General features: G+C 36.5%; 1 protein-coding gene across 11 annotated transcripts in view; it reads right to left on the bottom strand.

Annotated features, from left to right (window-relative positions):
* Positions 1–23,616, bottom strand: part of CGNL1 (cingulin like 1) — a 56,542-nt gene that overhangs the window by 28,310 nt on the left and 4,616 nt on the right. For 9 of the 11 annotated variants that reach the window (XR_010475239.1, XR_010475236.1, XR_010475238.1 and 6 more), the window contains 7 exons: positions 14,577–16,173; positions 13,949–14,043; positions 12,910–13,003; positions 11,784–11,885; positions 10,934–11,082; positions 10,287–10,422; positions 8,023–8,235 (listed from right to left, as the gene is read on the bottom strand). Coding sequence is in view for 7 of the 11 variants with exons in the window: in XM_065075987.1 (XP_064932059.1) it covers positions 8,023–8,235; positions 10,287–10,422; positions 10,934–11,082; positions 11,784–11,885; positions 12,910–13,003; positions 13,949–14,043; positions 14,577–16,154 (2,367 nt within the window). In the remaining 4 variants the exon portion in view is untranslated. Of the gene's footprint in view, positions 1–8,022; positions 8,236–10,286; positions 10,423–10,933; positions 11,083–11,783; positions 11,886–12,909; positions 13,004–13,948; positions 14,044–14,576; positions 16,174–17,077; positions 17,202–19,157; positions 19,680–23,616 lie in introns of those variants that run through there. The other 2 variants (XM_065075984.1, XM_065075986.1) reach the window with 2 other exon arrangements.

Genomic DNA, 23,616 nt, shown 5'->3' with positions numbered 1-23,616 from the left:
GAGTTTGCAGCTATTCTGAGAAAATAAACTGAAGTTTGTGAAATAATTGATATAATTCTTTCTTCAGAAGTTTTTAATAGTGTGTACTGGGTGCAGGAACAGAACAAAGTCTGAAAAAGTTATAAATGAAATAATCTAACAGGGTGTCAGAGTACAAAGCTATTTTTGTCACAACAGATGGATGAGAAAAAAGAGAATGCATGCACATATAGATGTGCACTCTTTGATTTGGTATGTATATCACAGTATCACAGTATGTTTGGGATTGGAAGGCACCTCAGAAGATCATCTAGTCCAATCCCCCTGCCAGAGCAGGAACGCCTAGATGAGGTCACACAGGAACATGTCCAGGTGGGTTTTGAATGTCTGCACAGAAGGAGACTCCACAACCTCCCTGGGCAGCCTGTTCCAGTGCTCTGTCACCCTCACTGAGAAGAAGATTCTTTTCAAATTTAAGTGGAACCTCTTGTGTTCCAGCTTGATCCCATTACCCCTTGTCCTATCGTTTGCCACCGAGAAGAGCCTGGCTCCATCCTCATGGCACTCACCTTTTATATACTTATAGACATTAATAAGGTCCCCCCTTAGTCTCCAAACTAAAGAGACCCAGCTCCCTCAGCCTTTCTTCATAAGGGAGGTGCTCCACTCCCTTAATCATCTTTGTTGCCCTACGCTGGACACTCTCCAGCAGTTCCCTGTCCTTCTGGAACTGAGGGGCCCAGAACTGGACACAATACTCCAGATGGGGTCTCACCAGGGCGGAGTAGAGGGGAAGGAGAACCTCTCTCGATCTACTAACTAGCCCCCTTCTAATCCACCCCAGGTACCATTGGCCTTCCTGGCCACAAGGGCACAGTGCTGGCTCATGGTCATCCTGTTGTCCACCAGGACCCTCAGGTCCCTTTGCCCTACACTGCTTTCTAATAGGTCATTCCCCAGCCTATACTGGAACCTGGGGTTGTTCCTGCCCAGATGCAGGACTCTACACTTTCCCCTGTTAAATTTCATCAGGTTATTCCCCACCCAACTCTCCAGCCTGTCCAGATCCCGCTGGATGGCAGCACAGCCTTCTGGCATGTCAGCCACTCCTCCCAGCTTAGTGTCATCAGCAAACTTGCTGATAGTACACTCAATTCCCTCGTCTAAATCGTTAATGAATATATTGAATAATATTGGCCCCAGTACTGACCCCTGAGGCACTCCACTAGATACTGGCCTTCAACTAGACTCCGCACCATTGACTACCACTCTTTGGCTTCTCTCCTTAAGCCAGTTTGCAATCCACCTCACTACTCTGTTGTCCAGACCACATCTCCTCAACTTATCAACTAGGATGCTATGGGAGACTGTATCAAACGCTTTGCTGAAGTCAAGGTAGACCACATCCACCGGTCTGCCATCATCCACCTTGTTACATTCTCATAAAAGGCTGTAAGGTTGGTCAAGCATGACTTACCCTTAGTAAAGCCATGCTGACTGCCCCTAATAACCCTCTTATCCTTGATATGCCTTGAGATGGCACCAAGGACAAGCCGTTCCATTACCTTCCCAGTATACCTGATTTATAAAGTTTTACTTAGCATAGGTCTGCTTATCTGAGCCCACATAGCCACAGCCACTGGAGTTCATATGCATGCAGAATTTAGTTTTCAGCTTTGGGCCTAAGGAAGTTAATCTTCACAACAGAACTTCAGTAGTGAAATGCAATTCCCTCACTTCTCAACCTGCTCCTTCCAGGTATTTTTGCCTAACAAGGAATGAATTTAATAAAGCTTGGGTGTGAGTACTTGTATATACTTCTGTATGTGTCCAAAAATATTTTAAAATATATTAAAATTAGTCAACACCAAATATAAGTAAGGAATAAATATTGTTCCAACTCATTTGTTGCAGAAATCTTGGTAAAGCAAATATATTTATATATTATTCCACTCTCAAATTTGGTGCAAGCAGTGAACAGATTTAAAGAATTGGAGATGAAGCTCAGTTAGTACAAAAGGCACCAAAATCCTTCCCACCACCCATTATCATGTATAGCCAGAGAAACTGGACAGAACACACAGTGTTCTTGAGATGCAAATATTCTATTTCAACCTGAATACAGCAAAAAACTTCTTGAATAGGAATGCAGAAAATGTTCTGTGGCTCCACACCTTTTTTTACCACACCCTCAACACTGGCAAGGACATGAGAGTGGTTGTGTAACTAATCATTAAAAAATGGCTTTGGCTGACTTCAGTGTTTCAGCTGGTGAAATTCCCCTTTGGCAGTGACTGCACGGCACAGAACCTTTAGAGTCCTTTTACAAAATACAGGAAGACTAAAGTGACGGGAAGCTAAATATCTCATGCACAGCTTAATAGAATTGTTAAATTTTGGCTAGATTGCATTTTTGTTAAGCATAACTCAGCCAATTTTTCTAACAGCCTTTACATTTCCTTTCAGAATCAAGTTCAACTGAGTAACATTGATTTCAACCATCTGTCCTTTAATTGCCATACTTGAAGTACAAATCTAAAGAATACATCTCCATTCAAAATGAGCTAGAGCACAAATAGAAGGGTTTTTTAATATAAAGAATGGAATTTCAAATATTCTTTCTATATTCATACTTGTGGAATCAAAGTAAATGGCAAAATTCCAAAATCTTTGGAAAGAAAAGGCAATGGTGTGGCTCCTCACCTCATTCTGTTCCTGGTGTGGAATACTTAAGGTATCAAGGAAAATATTGTCTGCTGAAACCAACTTTAAAGTCTCATGGGCCACCTTTTTAGGCTGATACTGGACTAGCTTAACTTCTTGAACTACATGTAAGAAGTTTCATGTGGCTTCAGGGATTCAGATCTACCCAGCTCCCTCAGATATTCCTGAAGAGGTAGCACTGATAGAGATATCAAATCCCTTTCTATTTGTTTTTGTCTCCTTTTTGTATATAAACAAATCAGGTTTAAATAAAACAACTACACACTGATTTCCTTGATTAACATGCAGGTGAATTCCAAAGAAAGAAAAAAACCAAAACCAACCTACAACCAAAGACTGACACCCAAGGTAAAGAGACATAGACATACTGATCTCAGCATAGGGACAGCCCTTTAATTGTAATCCTTATTAGCTCTTCGGTAAAGAGTGCTTCTGAAACAAGTATTATTCAGGCATAGTCATCTAGTTTTTAAAGCTCATGAACGTAAATAACAGGTCTTTATTTCTCTTTGTAGCTCTGTTTGTAGTTCCGGTTTTTTTCCCCACTGTGTTACCTTTAGGCAATTCTTCTAAACTTGACACTACTTCTTAAAGTAGTTGGAAGTCCTGGGATGAATAACACAGTAACATTGGATAGGATGGATAAAACAATCTCATATCTCTAAAAAAGGAATGTGAAAACTCCTTAAAAGCAAAATGAAGTGTTAGGCTACCAACCCTGCCCTGTCGAAACCCCAAAAAAGCAAAAAATCCCAAGCTTCTGCAAAAGAGACTAAGAGACCTGAACAGCTTTACTTACTACTTTTTGACCTTACACTGATTATATTGTTTCCAGCATCTCAAACTGAGGCCAAGCCTACTTTAATACACGGCTATGCCTCTGGAAGTTAACTGTCATTAGTTACCTATTAAAAGGGTTAGCGTGTTTTTATCTCTTAGTGAGGTATGCTGCAACAAACCTAAATCCTCAACTGTACTTCAAGAGATTATTCAGTAAACAAGTGCTCAAATACACAAGCAGGTCAGACTGTCTTTTGTTCCATTTCAGCTAGAGCCATTCTACTAACTGGTTAAAAATTACTCACTTGGGAGAGTTTAGAGAAGACTTGTTTACTTGTAAGGCCATTTTCACTGATCTAAAAGGTACCACATCCCTAATATTATTTCCAAAACTATTTAGGTTTTTACTTATGAGATGTAATGAAAGATTTAAATCCCTACATTTTGAAACCGAGAATGCACCTCCTTTTTTACATAGAATGTATTAAACAAAATTCCCAAGTACAGACATGACCTAAAATTTACAGTTATAAAATCCAGTGCCAGGAAAGTATTAACCTCACAACCAGTAGCTCTATCAATGCCATATTATCTTCTTAGCTGTGTATCATCACATACTCAGATTGACCTACAGTAACACTTTTTTCAAAGTCAAAAGTTGTTGCAAAGACTAGAGTAAAATATTAACTAGTTCTGTGTTCATACTGTACTCCACCAACTGCACTTACACAGTCAAACGCTTCACACACATACATAAGCATATACTTTCACATGACAAACCACCTGAATGTACATATACCATCTTCCGCTGATAAGGACTAGAGGTCCTCCTGATGCCATTAAACTATCTCACTGTACAGGCTCTGCCCAACTTTCAGAAACAAAAAAAATCCACAAGCAAACAGCTCCCCTTTCTAACCCAAACAAACTGAAATAGTCCTGGATGAATAAGGTTGAGTGCTCAAAATTTAGTATTATTTTCTTATTTTAAAGAAGTACACTTTTAGTTCATAACATGTGCAGAAGTTAACCACTGTCTTCTGCTGTTCCTACCACTTGCTCTGGTAAAATTTCTCATTCTCTTCAATAGTATCATGTCTTAGCACATACATATCAGTTAGAGCTCATGTGATGACAAGCTTGATTGAATTCTTGAATGCATTGATAAGTGAATCAACTTCTGAACTCTAAATGTCTGTTTTATCAGTTTGAATGCAAGGTCAGAAGTATACAATGAACTCTGAATAGATCAGTCAAGGTCAGACTTAGATAAACGTCTTCATAATGTGCCAAAGGCAGCTTTTTCTGAACATTATTTGTGCAGACTGCTTCTCAAAACATACATATATTTGACAGTGCTGTGCAGTTTGCTGCTGCACTCTCAAGCTGACACAATTTCAGTGGAATTTGAACAGTAGTAGTTGCAATTTGCTACAACCTTTTACCTACAGTATTACGTTCCAAAAGCTATTTCCAAATTTTGCTGAAACAGTGGCACTTCATCTGCAGTGACAGAGCACTTATGGTTAAGTAGCATAATTCTGGCCTGTTGTGTTGTAGGGTTGGATTAAATAATATAGTTTTTTGTACTACATTAAAACCAGGAGGGGACTCACACTCATTTCTGCTCTAGCACTTGTGGTAAAGGAGAAATAATTCTTTAATTAGAAATGCATCATTAAAAAAATTACTATTAAAGGCAATTATTACCCCACAGCGGTATGTTATAAAAGAGTAAAACTTTTACTGTTGTTACATGGAAATAGTCCAATCTAAGTCTTAATAAACAATCAATGACGTTAAGAACAATCACAGCCATCAAGATCACCACAAGCAAAAATCATACCACAAAAATGAGTTTAAAAGGTAAACTGTAACAAAGAAAATTAAAATTTTAATATCCATGACTTTCTAGAACAATGTCTAACTAAAAAAAAACTCAAAGCAAAACAAAACCCAAAAACAACCTACAACCACCTTAGTGAGCATCAGAACAGAATTGCACATGACAACCCCGCTCTGTTCTCCAATCAGATAACCTTGAATATGTTTTAAATGTGATTTCAAAACTGATCTATGTGGCATTCTAACCACACAGATTAAATGCACTGTACATTACTTGCCAACCTATCTGATGTTTCCAACAGCTGAAAAACTGTTGATTTAACATTGGCACAAAACCTACTTCCTTTCTCCCTCAATAAACTTCCTTTTCAGTCTAACACACATCACAAAACATTTTTATTCAGTGCACCAATTTGAATGATATAGAAGCAACACAAGAATTAATAACCTTTTACATACAGTCTCCAGTATATCCTGATCTATCAAATATCAGTATCCATATTTTCTGTATGATACGCTACTATTGCAGCACTTACACACCTATTTTCCTCATAAAATGCACCAGAATGGCCCTTTCCACTGATCTTTGATGTAAATTTCTTGTATCCCACCATCCAATAGAAATCTTTCCAGCTTGTAATAATAAAAAAAATAATTTAACAGGTCAAGCAGCTTCAGCTATATAAAACATGATTTTCACACACACTGTTGGGTATTCCATATTAAGACCAATAATTAAAAACATATGTAAGACCACAGCAGATCACTCATCTAACTCCCTGCAGAGACTGATTCTACTTTCCTCATAGATGATATATCAAACTTAACAATTAATCTCAGCCAGCAAGCGCAGAGATAATGCTGGGCTTCGAAAAATCATTAAGGGTAATAACACTAATAAGATAAAAAACCCCCGACACCTCCCAATTAAGCATGATGTAAGTTTTACTGACAATAAAACCAACGAAAATTGCTTGGAGTAAAATCAGGACTGGTGCTTAGAGCAACATTAATTAATTAAATTTAACTTTTGAAAATCTTATTAAATTTACTATCAGATAGACTATGCCATGCAAGTAAATAAATGCTATTTATAACTATCTCTAAGCCACAACAACCCAGTCATAGAGCCATTTCCCAGACTGTGTCATTGTTATGCCAAACAGACTACTCTTTCATTTCTTGTCAGTTGTAATTACAGTTCCATAATTGAAATACGGTAAATTACCATGCAGTAACTTTGAAAGATGGTTCACTGAGGTTAAGCTGTCACTACAATTACTGTATAATAAAAAATTATAATTTAAATGTTCTACTTTTCTCTCAAAGGAAAAAATGAATTCAGTTCAAGCAGCTCAGATGAGTCGAATATCTTCATGATGATGTAAACAAAGAGAAACAACACATTTAGGCAAAGCCAAACAATCTCAAGTAGAAGTCCTAGACTGCATAAAGAAATCAATGTGTGTAAATTTTTCTAAACCCTGAAGAAAATTGCACATTCAAGAACAATCCTTTAAAAGAATACTCTTTATCAGAATTCAGACATAAAATATCTATCCAGCACCTTCCATATGTGCTCCTACTTTCCTAATAAAGCATACAAAGTTTTGAAAACTTCTTTCAAGTTTCAAGCTTGATTTTAATTCAGATCCACATTATGTTTTTGGCCACAACCAGTAAGATAACTGCAACTCACCTAATACCAGTGAGGTGTAGCTAAAAGATACAAATTAGCATGACATTTCTAAGAATAAAACTGGGCCTACAATTTGACTTACATTGGTAGAGCACAGCTTGCCTTCAGAAATTTTCTCAAATGTATGACAGAAACAAAATGAGGGAAGGGGATATGGAGAAGACACAAATAACTGTCATTGTAAAAAAAAAAAAAGAGAGAGAGAGAAAATTTTCAATACTTTCCTAACGGCTGTCTCTGCAAAGATAGCTTCACAAAGAATACCTTTGGAAAATATTAACAAATATGTACCTCTGAATACTGTTCCTATTCTCCCCCTGAGAAAAAAATCCTGCTGATGCTGGACAAGTCAACTCCTTCAGTTTTGTTTTCCTCCTGTCTCCTTCCAGACACCCACTCCCTGCTGTTTCCCTTGTGCTGGCATTCATTTAACCATTCAGTAAACAAGATAAGCGCAATAAATGAAAAGGACACAGAATAAAACAAAAAACCCTACTATTAAGTAGTTGAAGAGACAAGGTGGGACAATGTAACCAGGGACATGACACAAGGAGCTGAAGGCAGAACACTGGGCTGCAGAGAACTGCAAAGAACTGCTAGAAGCTCCAAAATTGTAATTTCAACAGCATCACTGGCAAAACACACTGGCACTCTTTGGGACATCCTCAGGGTTTCAGTGATTCCATCTAACCCAAGACAAGTAAATAGTGCTCTGTACTATACTCCCATCTATTCCTTCTCAAAGTCTGCAACGAAGCAAACGTAGTAAATAACCGATTGAAGAAAGGGCCACAACTGCAGCTGTGACAAACAATCAATACATTATATAAGTACATGAAACAAAGCTCATTCTCAGCAGCTAAGAATCTCCTAGCCCAAATCTTTACCTATTTATTTTGCTAAGAAAATATTGGTATCTGAAAGCATCTAGTATGGGACATCTGAGCAAGATATGATTTTTCCCTGTAGAGCTTAACTGTAATCACTAATTTCACCTCTGTTGCTTTCTCCAGTCTCTGTTGTAGATCAAGCAATTCTTTATCATGTTGCTCTTTAAGTTTATCCATCTCCATGTCATGGCTAGATACTTCTTCTTTTAGTGCTCCTTTTAAAGCTGTAAGCTCTCTCTCTCTTTTTCTCAAAATCTCTTCTTGTTGATCTTTGGCTATTAATACTTCTTGCAGATCCTGCTTCATTTGCATCAGCTCCTAAAGAACAAAATTAAACACAATTACATGACAAATAGCTCCAATGGATGTTCTGTTTGTGTTTCAGAGAAGGAAAGCATCTAACAGAAGCTCCCCAAGGCCAACTTCATTTTATATGATTGATGTATTTTTTGCAGCTTACATAGTAAACTAAAAATTTACTAAACCCTAAGATTATTGGAAGTACACGTTTTATATGAGTCAACATATCTGAACCTGCAAAATTATGAAAATATTTTGATGGCATATCTTACACTGTATGTAAATAAAGCAGGAGTCAAACTAAGGTTGCAATTTAACAACTCCCTCAGTCCTACCTTCTGTAGCAAAGAAATAGATAAGAACAAAGAAAAACCTTTGCTCCCACACTTCAAGAGAAGTGAACCCAATGATAATTTCTTGTTGTCTTTTCTGCTGGAAAGAATAAAAGGAGTTGCTTCTGAAAGTGCTGAAGACAAAACAAGTGCTGAAGACAAAACAAGTGCTTCCCAACTGAGTCCATGCCTTTACACACTTCTTCCTCCCAACGTGTTCCCCCTAGAAGTCATTCCCCCTCTCCATATTGCTGGGAAGGAAGTGGGTAGTCAGTAAATCTGAAGAATAAATACACAAATGCATGTATACAAACTCAGAATAAAATAACAGCAACAATCAAAAATGTACAGCTTCAAGAATTACCTAATTGGTATTTTTCAAGCTGTGAACGATCACACTTTCAAAAATATTATAAACTTCCCCTGCACTGAAGAAGGATTAGCACACCTAAACCATTCCTTACACACCTCATCTATCCTGTCCTTCAAAGGCTACAATGAACAGGATTCTAGTATCATCCCAGATAGCCATGTTCCACTATTTAATTATCTATACTGACAGAAAATGCTTACCAATACCTAATTTAAATCTCTGCAGCTAGGTCTCTTATTTCTTACTTCATCCTCACACAACATAGAAAAAAATAGTCGCTATCTCCTTTATAACATTATATAAGATGTGCTTTTGACTCTTGTCTCACTTCTCCATTCAGATTAAAGCTGTTCTTCATAGGTAATGTTTTTCAGTACTATCACCATCATTCCAGATATTCCCCTGCTTATGTGCAACTTTAAAACTGCAGTGCCTGAGATTTAAGACAGTAATTTAAGGGAGTAATCAAATCTCACCTACACAGACAAGGTTATTCTACTCAGCATGTCTTGCACACGAACATCTTTAATATTCCTGAGATCTATTGTGTATGCTTTTGCACCCTATTCTGCATTTTAACATTTAGCTTCCATTTCTTAAGCTAGTTCTTTGCACTACTATTAAGAAAAGAAGTTGTTTTGGTTCTACAAAGTATTAAGATAAATTTGAAGTCTAATCTTCCTCTTGAATCATTATGCACTGATACACAACTTTATCAACAAAATTAATAAGCAGTGTTCTCTGTTTCATCATATTACTATAACCATGTCTACAGCCAATTCCTGTTTCATCCTAAAATGACAGAATACTCACAACTCTTTTGCTCCTCTTCATACTCTATCCCTTCTCTCCCTGGTCGCATCAATAAATAGTCAACAATTTAGAGACTGCTTTGGTGGTTTCTTTTAATTTTCTTAGTTGAATCTCACCCGGCCTTGCTAATATGTAAACTTTCTCTAAACCGATCTTCCCTGTTCTGAACCAAAATCCTATCTAATTGTTAAAACTGACTGAGATGACTCTCTGGTAACAGTGAATAACTCAGCTGCCTCTTAACCATTATGCTATTTGTTCTCCTATTCTATAAAACAATGGTACTTATATTATGTATTTCTTTAAATGTTAATGTACTTGTAACATACTTTCCTTGGTCACCTAAAAATGATATATTGTTTTGGATTGATAGAAAGGGAAAAGCTAAGGCCTGTATTTCTTCTATATGTATTTTAGTACCCACTTTTTATGCAATTCTTCTGGTTTGGTGGTTGTTGTAGTTGTTGGGGGGGGGGTGTTGTTTTTTTTGTTGTTTTGGGGTGTTCGTGTTTTGTTTTTCTTCATAGTACTTCTGGTACTTTATAACTAACCTCAATCAGAACCTCTTTCTCTCCTTCTTCAGTATGTTTTGCATTATCCAGTTCATCATGCATCTCAGAGAGCTGGTCTTGAAGATCTCTGATCTCAGTCTGGTGTTGTTCCTGTTCCATCTTCACTTGAAAAAGCCTCATCAGGAAAAATCAGACAGAATTTTTTAATTTGTAGAAATACTAATTTGTTCTTTCAAGTACTAAAAAGATACAAGTATCTATTCCCATGTTCCCCATAAGGGAATGGGATATGAGGCAGAAAAAGGAAATGTCAGAGTGGCAAAAATGAGAACTCTTAAGTAGATATTTTAGTGGAAAGTTGCATTTTATTTTAATCCTGGTACTATATTTTTGACTAAAGCACTCAAGCGTTTCCCTATTTTAGAAACCTGAAGTTACATATTATGACCATGAAATATTAAAAACAATTCACACTAAGAAGAAGACTATAAATTGAAATAATCTTTCTTTTCCTTCCAGATATGCTAAAAACATGCCTTTTAAAAATGGTAGGAACATTTCCTGCAATAACAAACATCAGCCTGTCTGATTCCATTAACATATTCTAAACATACAGGTACTTTTAATCTGAAAGGTTTAAGAAAAGGTACAAATTGTAATTAATATCTTTTCTAGGATTAACTCACTCCTCTAGGTTTTGCCTGAGTTCCTTCTCGCTTTCTTCCAGTTGCTTTTTTAAGGCTTCTTTTTCACATATACTTTCATCAAGTTGCAACTGAAGATCTTTCAGACTTGCTCGGGTAGCATCTCTTTCCTCTTTGGAATTCTGCTGATTCTGAATTTTGTACACCAAAAGTTAAATAAAATAACAGACTAAGTATAAATGAATAAAAGGTTTTTTTTATTATATGAAAGAAGACATTTCAAGACTTTAATATTTTTCATTTGTAGAGGTGCTTATTAATTTATGAATATTAAAATCTTGGAATGTTTATTAATGCATACAAAGCACTGCTTTTTGATTTTTATTAGAAAAGTGAGAAATGAAGTCTCAGTACTATCTAGTCAGTTTCAAGTATATCGATTCTTATCACAGACTCAAAATGCAAACAGAATGAAGCCAAGCTGTCCTTCTCATGTCTCCAGAGCATGGCTGTACTTAATTACTTTGAATTTGGCACTAGAAAAATAATGCTATAATTAATAAACTGCAGCTACATAAGAAATACAGTTTGTCTCTCAGTCCATGTCTGTCTCACTGCAGTCAATGGATTAACATTTAACCCTGCAAATACCTAAGAAATTTTATGTGCATGTGCCTAACATCTTTATTCACTGCTCCAAGCTCCTCTTCAAATACCATGCTATGAGCAAATACACTTCAAATCAAAAGTCTTCTGTAAAAGCACAGGTATATCTGGATTAAAAAAAAATACACAGCAAAAAAAAAAGATTCAGCTAACTGATTAGTTGTCACTTATTTCAAATATAATTTTCTAAGTAAGTCAAAAGCCTTATAATAACAAAATGCCATACCCTCATTTCTAGATCCAGTTTTTTCTCTAATTCTTCCACTTTCCTTTCAAGTTCTGCTTTTTGATCCACCAATGCTTTTACTTCAGCCGAAGAATCTGAAACCTACAATTAAGCAGAAATGTTGATTCACACAAAGCCAAGATGTTCTTTGACAATTATTTTTTAAAATCTAGAGTAAAGATATGAGCAAGGCTAATGAAGTGTAGCATCAACTGCCTCAGCTCACCAGGGCCTCTTTGTACATGTCAAGCCAAGCTAAAATTTTCGAAGGAATCATGATCTGATTTTCATTAAAATGTTAGTAATTGCTCGAGGCATGTTGTCAATAATACAGAAAATACACACCTAAACAAAAATTCAAATTAGGTCACATATGAATTAAATCATGAGTGTTCGGGGCCAAATTTGCATGAGATATCACCAGTTACACAAAATGGACATAAAAGGGATTCATGCTCATATGTCGCAACAGATTTTTACACACCGTTTTTTGGTAATGTATTAAAATGTGTTTAATATTTTTGTTTTTACTAATTATAGCCCAGGATAAAATAATCCTCAAAAGCAAGCATTTAATCCTTCTTATGCCATCAGTGAAACAACTGGGCATTTCTTCACTTTGCTTTAGAACTGAAAAAACAGTACACCGCATAACAGGAAACAAAAACTTTTCAGTAGGCAGACTGTCAAATGCTATTATTGTAATACGGCTTTAAAGCAATATCCTAGATTACTGCTTTTCTAAATTACAAATTAAAATACTCTCTCCACTTAGATATCTGTTTACATCACTACAATGAGAAGATGCTCCACCATCCTTTTTTAAAGATATTTATGACAGCTTTTTCTTCAATCCAACAACCTTTTGATGTTCATGTTAAGCTTGCATTTCTTTCCTTCTAAAATGTAGAAGCTTTCATGGTAGATGCCTTTACATTGCTTTTCGATTGTTAACCAATAGATTTCCCATAAGTCAGCTCAGTGCATGATTAAAATTAAGCTATACTAGTGGAATGTTTATAAGAATAGTCTAATTGAAGTTAGTGAGGGGATTAAAATTTTTGAAGTCCTGTTCGAATACTGCATCACTATGAAACAAGCCTAAACAACTTAAGAAATTACTTACCTGTGTCTTTCCAGCAGCTCTTGACTTTAAAGTCTGAATTTTCTCAAAAACCAAGTTGACTTTCCTTTTTGTTGCATCATCATTATCAGCACTTCTAAAACACAGACAGTACAAGTAAGCAACGACATGATCAAAGGTACTATTTTGATAACATCAAAACAAATTCAGTGTCTGAACTACTGAAAATCATTACCATTAAAAAAATCTAATATGAACTAGTCTGAAATTATCTTAACTATGATTTCATTAAACCCTTTAAAGAGAGGCTGTTAAAAAAATCATATTCCAAATGTTTTCTAAAAAGAAAAAAAATAAATAAATCACTGAACTCTTTAACTGCTACTCTCTTATACAAGACCATAGCTGTGGAAAGACAGGTATTCAGCATGTATATTATTTAAACATACTGAAATTAGAAGTAATTAGTACTAGGTTTCTCAAGTCCTGACTACTGCACCATAAGTAACACTTCAGCAGCTCCCAGAACCTGCTACATCAGGAATGCAAAGAAATTTAAGTGCATAATGGTATAATGTCTATGTTCATTCATTTATCCTTCCTTAATCTTTCAATAAGTTATCATTAGAAAATACCAAGTAAAAGATTTACAGGTGGATAAAGGATTAAATGCACAGCAACAAGAAAGCTTCTGTCAAAGTTATCAAGAGACAACACTTCTTTGTTGTTGTTTAAAAATATCTACAAGCTTAAACTCCCATTAGGTATTATTTGAATTCTTCATGAACCTCCACATCACCTGAAGTTTAACTCCAGAAGTATTTAATAGACAAACATATTCTGATTCACAAATTTCAGGTACATATCATCAAATCCTGTACAATACTTTCTAAAAGTCCAGATTGCCTGTGTGTTTTGAGATCCTATAATGCCTTAAAGGACACAGCTGCAAGACAGAATTATGAAACAGACATTTCATTTACTTATAGCTTTGATTTTCAGTTTCACATTTTAAATGTCATAGAAAATAAACACTGAGAAAGTATAGACTCCTCTTGAAAACTTAAATATGTTTACTAACCCTTCCTTAAGGTAATTGTAAAGTATCTGTTTAGCAGTCTCTTCATTTGTTTGCTGTGCAAGATCTTGCTGGCCTTTTAAGAGATCAGGAGTTGCCTAAAAGGACAAGACAAAACATCAAAAAAATAATTCTAAGAGGGCTGTAAATACAACCTGTACACTAGAAGTTCTCTGTTCTTTTCTATTATGAAAAGAATAACGTACTGTGTACCTAAAGTTCACAAAGATCCACTGGAGTTTCGGCTTACTGCAAGAAAAAAGCATACTCCATACCAAAAGAAAGGAAATATAATTTTGTATGGAGTTACATACATCTCAGCGTTCTACTTTTATGCATTTGTGCTTACAAATCATCATAACATCATCTACAATAATCTTCATTGGCCCCAACATCTTCCTTCACTCACATAAGAGTAAGCTGTTTTACAAGCCATGTTTTCTATACCTGCAACTACAGAAATAATTTCTGTATTTATATTTCTCCAGAACGATTCTGCTATCTCATTGTACGAAGTATTGTGTAATGGGAGTTCATTGTAATGAAAAGCAGAAAAATATGCACTTAACAATAGGACAGTTGTAGTACACTTGACTGCAAAATACAACTTCAAGAGTAAATTCAAAATTACCTGTGTATTAGGGACAGATGAAAATGTTTTTACAGAAATTTTCTTGGCTCCTGAATCAGGTGGAATTGTGATTCGGTTTGGCAACAATAAAGTAGAGGTTACTGTTTTAACTTCCTCTCTCTTACTCTGTCCTGGGAGTGTAGATGACCTAAACATAAAGCTCTCGGTATCAGCTCCATTTTGTTTATGGTATTGCAAAGAATTGAAATTACTGTTCTGAGTGTCTTTATCAGGCATTTGCAGTTTTCCAATATTTCGAGCAGAAATCTTCATCTCTTTGGAATGTGACTTTTCATCTCTGGATAACTGCTTGTGAAGGCAGACTTTAGACGGTTTCAGCAAGTGCTCTGTTGACTTGCCCAAGCTTTTATTGAATTCACCCAGATAATCTGAATTTACATCATTCCCTAATGACAAGGCACTATCAACGCTTCGTGATCTTTTACGATCATCTGGATGAATTCGGTTCCTTTTTCCTGACCTACCTCTCTTATCAACTTTCTTATCAAACTTTTCAATTAGCTGATCTACTCCTGGAAGTGAACCAGTGTCAATATCACGACCAGTTCCAGGCAAAAATGGGATATATCTTCTGTTTTCATGCCTATTAACATTGTCTGCATAGATGGCATATTCCTGGTCATCAAGTAAAAATCTGTATAAGGAATTTGCAGAAGTGGGAGTAGCTGATGAGGACGATGATCTTCGTGAGTCATCCAGTACTGGCCCAGCTGAATCCTGTCTGCGGAAGGGAAGAACATCTGGCCGAGGTTTTCTTGTCTCTGGATAAGCAGTGGGACTAATACACTGGGATCCTCCTGCAGATGAAAACGATTCTGAAACACACCCTTCATTGGGGCTGTTTGTGCTACTGGGACAATCCAGGAGCTGCCTACTTTGGTCTTCTACTGACCTGGTCAAATATATCTTTTCTGAATTTGCTTTGGCTGGCTCTGCAAGATAAGTATTTGTTTTCTGTAGAGATACTACTTGAGGTGAGGAAACCCAAGGCTTTGCTTCAGTTTTATCTTCATCTGCCAAAGATTTCGATTTACTGCACAGAGAAGATTGGTAATTATCCAAGTTCAAGTTATTTTTTTCAGGATCATAAGGCTGTAACAGTTCAGGATGTCTCTGAAAGTTCAACAAATTGGAGGATTTCATTGTTCCATCTTTAACCTCTGATATTGTATTTTCCTTTTCATCCAGGTTGGTTATCTTCAGGCTTTTAAGCATACAGGGTTGCATGTGCTGTGTTCCAGGAAACTTTGTGCATTCACTGTTTTTGTCCTCCAACTTACAAGCAATATTGGAGTCGGTGGCTGGCTTGCTTGCAGTCTGAGAAATGGCCTGCTGTTCTTTTCCAGAAGGAGGAGGATTTTCTGACAAACATCCTTCTGTATTGTTTAGTATTATGTATGGATGTCCATCAATTCCTTGGACTCTAATACTGACACCATAAGACCCCATCCTAGAATTTTGTGCATTTCTAGTTTTTTGAGTCTCCTCACTTGCAAGTTCAAGAGTGACTTCATAGTCCTGCTGCAAGTGCTTAAAACCAGCAAAATATGGCTCCATGATTATCAGAGGATTATAGCTGAAGAAAAATTACAAAAAAAGTAATTGTTTTAAATACTTTAGATTATTTCATTAATTACTTTATTCTACCATTCAGTATGACTATGAAGACTAACAGTAATATGCGGATAAATAAATATACAAGCTATACGAAACCTAAAGTGAATACATTGTGATACGAAGACAAATGACTGATTCTTAATCAATGTAATGTTATTTTATGACTGTAAATGTTAAGAAATAACAGTGGTTAAGATCACCCACAGAGATGGTGTTAGTTGCTTTGGAATCTAGTTACTTCAATTATAAGCAATTCTAGTACAATTTTTGAATCCAAGCAGCTTTTATTTTGGGTGTCTCCATTATATTTACTAATAGACTGTATCCTTCACAAATCAGTGATCATTTTGTAGCCAGCAGTTAGTATCAGCCATATTAACATTTAAACATAAGCTCAGGAGAGCAAAACACAACCAGGCAGTTTTAGAACAAGTCCAAAAGAACACAGAGTTAAAGATCCAGAAAACACAGTCAGGCACAAACAAAGCAAATTCACTCCAGTAGGTAACTCATTAAGTTTTACAGATATCATTGGAGTATATTCACTGTATTCCCCAGGTAAGTTATTTTATTTGAAATTTCATCAAAAGAGTAATTTTCAATCAAGTATCTCCTGGAAAACTGTCAAGAGCTGAAAGAAAGTGACTTAATGAGTTCACTCTAGATTCAGCCTGAGCCTCCAGGTCTACATTTCTGTAGCTACATAGGCCCTTCCTCATTCTGAAGCCCCATGAACACTGTGTGTACTCCCTGTTCGGTCACATCCAGTTTATCAGGCTACAGAAGGAAGTTCTTTAAAAAGTTCCAATATGTTGGTTTGAAAGATGCTTACTTCACTTCAAAGGTGTATGTTACTAACTTACTTAAAAAATGTAGGCCATAACACAGTATCTCCAAAAGCAACAGTTCCAGCACCCTGTTATTTCAGCTTGTAAAATTCTCCCTGTTCCTTTTGCAAGCCGACAACCATACAGCCACACAGCTTTACTGATAAGCAAAAAAAAAAAGAGCAGCTTTGTATCAGATCAGCATGTAAGGCACCAGGGAATGATGTGATCACCTATTCTGGCAGCAACACAGCCTTGGACCACTTGAGCAATCACAAAATTCAAAACTACATATGTGTTTTAACTCTATTTTCATGGACAATAACCTTTAAAAACTTCTGTGAACAAACAAATTGGTACTCAAAGCTGATCAGGCCTTTCAGTTTTGGGATTTCTTTTTAAAATAAGCCTTCATAAAGGTGTTTAAACACTCATTTTAAATACTGGCCTCCAGTGGGAATGAAAGTCCCATAATTTATCATTACTCAGACACGGTTTCATTTTTCTGAACAATTTTTTTTTTCCCCAAAAAATAAAAACTATGACATTTTTGTTTATAAAGAGAACTTGTCAGCAGAGCTTCTCATGTCTGAAAATCTAATACTCTGCGTGTTCTTCTGTAGCAGTTTGTTCTTCAGCATTGATACAATACCTTAGAAAGAGCCACAGGAGAGGAATACTGAAGGTTTAATAGGCCAAAGCCATTTTCTTTAAATGCTTCCAAAATATTGCCTTTCACAGCTATTTTAAAGCTAGATACCAGGAGCTATTTGAGACCCGCTTCACAAAAAAAGAAAACCCCTGTCATTTGGAACCCCAACTGCTTTCCCTGCCAACATGAGCAGAAAAGAGTGCCTTTGAGAAACATACTCCTGTGCCAGACACGGCTGTTTCTTCAGGCGCTCTGCAGCCTTCCTAACATTACAGCATCACAAAGGCATGGAACTGTGTCCACTCATCCATTTCAGTTCTTCTTTAGCCAAATCTACAAGTCAGATTTATTTTAAAAAAATGCCTTCCCAATCCTGCTAAATGCCAAACTCTGCATATGAAGCTTGCTCTTCTGTATCCTCTCTATACACCCCTATTACTAGGCACGCCTCTAACACATCTGCAATAAAGCATCTCACACTGTCTGCTTCTAGCACACGAGCCAAGTAGCTGTACTGGACAGACAGGGCTCCTGAGACAGATAAAAAAGGCAGAGATGTTGAACGGCATGTGGGGGGACACGCTATTCCCCACCAGCGATGTGCTCCCTGACCTCCTTAAAAAGTCGCAGATCCATCACAGCTATTGTCTCACATTACACGTGGGCTCCTTTTGCAACACCTGCTGAAGGAATATGGAAGAATAGAAAGGATCTGACTTTTTCTATGGCACTAGGACTCCTCCCTTGCTCTCTTGATGACAGAAAAACAGAAACTCCCTCATATCCAATATAATCCTGAGACTCCTAAAACTGAGTCAGCTGTAGATATTTCATTAAAGGAATATTAGGACATGCCACTATCTTCTCTTTGAAGGAGTACACTTTTAGAATTGTGAAAATTTCAAGCTATTAAATGCTAAATTATCAATTTACATTTAGTTCCGTGGAATTTATTTCCAAATTTTCTTACAAAAAAAAAAAAAAAAAAAAAAAGCCTGTATTATTTCATCAGTGCCTCTTTTTTTAAAAAAAAAAAAAAAAAAAAAACAAGAAGAGGGATGTCATCGTTTATGGATGTTTACTCCAGATTTTTCACACATACACAGCAAAATGTCAGGAAGGAACTGTAAAATTTGTCCCCTGGCTTTACATAACATTGAGCTTGCTCTCCAAGCTAAATAACGGATTCTTGGTGCAGCTGACTATCGAGAAAATACCAACAATATCACAAGACAAAATGGGCGTTAGGTCAATAATAAATCACAGTGCAGTGGAAAAATGACAGGAAATAACTTTAGGAGAGAAGAGGAAGGAAAACTTACATACTGTGAGGGTGAAGAAAAGGAAACAGACAGGATGATTCATGGAAAGACCAAAACTGTTATGTTTTTACACTTGGTGGAACACAACCTCACAAACATGCCCTGAAAGCATGAGGAGAAATTTCATCACAGTCAATCCTACCCACAATCTGAGGCTTCTGCAAGAGGAAAATGGGTCTGGGTTGCCGTCCTTTTCAGACTATATGGCAGATAGCTCTGCGGTAGCTGAGTTTATGTGGTGTACTGCTTACAGAAGAGCACAAGAGAGAAAAGGTAGATTTTAAAGTTCCAGATTTGGGACTGCTAAAGGGGACAATGAAACCCATTTAAGAGCAAACTGACAATATACAGCAACAGAAGGACATCTGAAACAACGAGTTTGCCATCTTTCCAGTAGATTCCTTATCCCCATTTAAGATTTTTTTCCTACTTGAGGTATATTTTTTGTCTATATAAAATTACATTTGTATCATATCTGGCAGTCACTCCCCACACCTGTTAGAAAGAAAATCATGATAGCTACAGAACATACTAAAACTTCTGCAGCTATTTCTTCTTGTCCCTGTACTGTCTGTAAACCACCACGCCCTGTCTATTAGTCAAAACTCTAAACTTTCAAAAGGCCTATACAGAGGATTTTCTATACTATATCATGTCATAATTCAGTGTATGAAAGCTCTCTGCAGGGGGGGGGGGGGGGGGGGGCACAAAAAAAAACCAACACACAAAACCAAAACACCAATACAAGAACAATACACCCTGAGATTTATTTTATTGTTGGTCACCTTTTCTGACATCAGCATTGAAGACCCACCCAAAATTTCTATAAATGAAGAACTGGAAAATAGACCACTGACTTTCAAATATTCATTCCCTTCAAAAGATGCCTGAAAGCCTCATGCCCTACCTCTTCTTCCTACCTGTTGGAATGAGAGACTGTAAAAAAATTCTATGCTTGAAAAAAAAACATGAGTTGCTGGGAACCTAAGCCATATGGCATGTATTATTCACAACTCCATACACCAGCATTACATCACAAAGTCTTATGCTTGGTATCACACAGACACAAGACCAAATCAAGGTATCACTTCAGTCTCCAAGACAGGGCTGACTTATTATTACTACGGGCAGAATTAATCTTACATATTTCATAAAAAGTAATCTAGCAATTGATATTCTTCTAAAACCACTGCATATAAATGAACTGCACAAGCTATTTCTAAACTTAGTACTAGATCCCATCCACCACCTTAGATACAGTCCCTGCATGAATCTGCATCACCAACTGGTACAGTGCAAAGGGCCAGATTTTGACCTGCTGCATTCCATTATGGTCCCAGGACTGCATTGTTACCTGCAATGAAATTCATACCCATTACCAGTCCAAGGGGTGCATGGTGCCCATGCAAGTGGGTTACTCAAGCCTCCCTTTGAAAGCAATAATTCCAGCCTCCAGGAGCCATGTAGGCCTGTGCCTTCCATAAAGTCAATGTTGTTTGTTTGTTTTCCTTTGACCAAGTTGTGATTAAATATGGCTTTGGGTGCACAATGAAAAATTAAGTCGAGCCAGGAACATTGACCTGTACAGGAGCCTGGGGACAGAAGGAAGCATGCCATCACGGCAATACATTTTAGTAGCATTTCAAGATTTCTGAATCAGTTACTTTCATTCCTATTCTGTGAAAAATATCATTCTCTGTTCTGATTTTAGATGGCAGCCTAGGGATGACAAGTTAGAATTTCCTGCAGGATTAAACTTCCAAATAAAACCTTTCTTCCGTAACTATTAATCATAGCAAACACACATGTTTAGGTTACACATTTTATCATTTTCTTCTGAAATACAGTAGAGCAAAGGGGGCGAGTCTTGGATTTGCTGCCTTAAAGATAGGATTTCCGTTTCAGTTCTGCCCAGTTATTAAACAATCTTATTCAGATCCTCAGCCAATAAAATAATATTAATACCCACCAGCTTTTCAAGGGCAGAAAGATAACTGTACTTAAAAAATACTGTCAGTAGAAAGAACTATTAACAGCAGTTAGAGCAAAAGATACTGTTCACTTGCTTACAGCTTGGTTCATACTCCCTCTGGCTGAAAAATGCTGTGTGTGAGGAAGTCTCAGTGTCTCAAATGTAAAATATCTTGTTAGTCCTATGAAAGTATGTGCCAAATCAGCCAAATGCTTGAGCTATGTGACAACTAGCAGGTTTTGTTGGTGTTCTTGATTGGTTTTTTTTTTTCCTTCCCAAAAGGAAAATATGCTTTAATGGCTGTAAGTCAACAACAAGACATTTTGGCAGATCCTCAGGTCTCATAAATTGTCAAAGTTTGATGGAAGACAAGGACATAACCTATATCCCTTTTTCTTAACCTGCTATGTATGAATTCATACAGTCATAATTTTACCGGATTTATCCCCAGAGGAAATACGGCATGACCTACTAACTTTGCTTAGTGAGTAGAAATTAAAGCCTTAATTTTTGTTAATGATAAAAATATTTTAAAACCCCCACATTTCTCATATAATATTCTAAACTATTACCACTGAAATATATCATTTGTATTATTATTAAAAGCTCTTTTTCTTTATTAAAGTAATTAGTTTCCAGACTCTCCCAAATCATAAACAAAATGGAATCAGAGACAAAAAAACACATTAAAAGTATACTACACTAGAACCGAACCTATATCTGAAATACAGTTCCAAGACACTAATTGATGTCATCTGTCTCCACTAGTCCCAGGTCGTATACACTGTGGTACTAATTAAGTCATCAGAGGAAGATGGAGAGTTACGTTTGTTTATTCGAAGTTATGCTGGTGCAAGCTTTATGTGGATACAAATACCTGCATAAGTGTACTTATGCCATTATACTGTTTTGTGAGCCACAAGGCTCTTATATGCCTATACAAGATATTTTTTGCCCCCAACACAGAATCCAATCTATTGGAGTTATCTACTTGCACTTTAAGTATCTTGACACCACTGAAGCACAACTAACATTTATACACTTCAAATACAAAAAGCAAATTAATAAAATCCCATATAAATACTTATACACACGTGATATGACCACACAAGTTTCCTCACTCTTATGACAAACTAACAAATGAGAAGGTTAAAAAAAAAAGGTAATAAAGTCACCAATAGGAAATTTTATTTCATATATGCTATTCTAGTTTATCAGATGTTCATATCTGTTGAAGTATTGACAGAAACAACAGCTGAGTGAGACAAGGATACTTACAGATTCTAAAAGCAGTTTGTGATTTCAAATGCAATGTCAAAATATCTGATACAGTTACACTCACTCCACAAGAGATTCTGTGTTGTTTCACTACATTTTCCTCCAATTGTCAGTGTTAGAAACTTTGTATTTTGTTCCAAAGGAAATTATCTTAATACATCCCAATGATATCATTATTGTTTAAATAGAAGAGAGTATCCTGTTCATATTTTTAGAAGCTCAGGAAAAAATCTCAAGTCTGTTATAATAAAAAGTCTCAAATAAATGGAAACAGAGGGCAACCTTTGTTGAAAAGTTTTGCCAGTGCTTCAGGAACACAACATTATTCATAATATTAGCTAAAATAAATAAAATTATTATCCTAGTCCAAGAATTATTCCTTGGCTTTAGATGTGCCATCTCACTGGACCTTATTCTCAGTATTCTCACCACAAAAAAGATAATCTTGTCTACAAAAATTACAGTTAACAGCAACACAACAGACACAGCCAGCACAACCTTGATTATATAAATATAGCTTATTCCTAAATGAAATTCGGGATGAGTACAACTGTATGCAGAGACCAAGGTCTCTCCTATATGAAGACACAGAGAAAAGGGTTAGTCTCTATATCGATGCAAGCATTTAAGTACAAAAATTGCATGTAAAATAGACTTTAATAGTCATGTTTACACAGCCAACAGAAGGCCACTGCTTCATGCATATCCAAGCCGGCTATGGCTCCCATTTTTCTATTGTTAAACTTCGTCTTAATTACATTGTATTCTTTAAACACTTGGCTTCACACCCATCTATTCTCTTTCAACTAACTCAACCATGCATTTTAATATTTAAATATGCAGTAAGAACTGCAGGCCCTGAGCCCAGCCAACACGAGACAGCAAGATGATATCATCACACTCAGTCTGAGAAGCAAAAGCTAAGTAGAAACAGGCTAGATAACTCCAGAGAGGAAAGGAGCCTCATGGATGTGCTGGACTGTTCCACCAGGAGATGCATCACTTTTAGCCTATGCAGCCAAAGCTTCCTGGTGCGGGCCCTGCCTGTACACTGAACACACATTTAACCAGCTCCCATAAGCTGCCACTCTTCTCACCTTCACACTGGAATAGTGTAATTACTGGTGGGAAATGAGGGAGGTAGGCTGCTTCTTTATGAAACTTCAAGTGCTTGTGGAATTACAATGTAACATTACATGGCAATTACCCTTGTAAATAAATGCTGCTACTGCTGAACACTTGCTCCCTGCATATACCACCTAGTGGTATGCAAATGACTGCATGAAGGTGTACCCCAATCCATTACCAGTTTGAACAAGACCTAACAAATATTCTGAGCTTCATTCATGTC

This window comes from Columba livia, chromosome 11 (genome assembly GCF_036013475.1).
Source record: "Columba livia isolate bColLiv1 breed racing homer chromosome 11, bColLiv1.pat.W.v2, whole genome shotgun sequence".
Classification (NCBI taxonomy): Eukaryota; Metazoa; Chordata; class Aves; order Columbiformes; family Columbidae; genus Columba; species Columba livia.
Note: the sequence above shows the minus strand (reverse complement) of the source record. Positions and strands in the feature narration are given on the sequence as shown.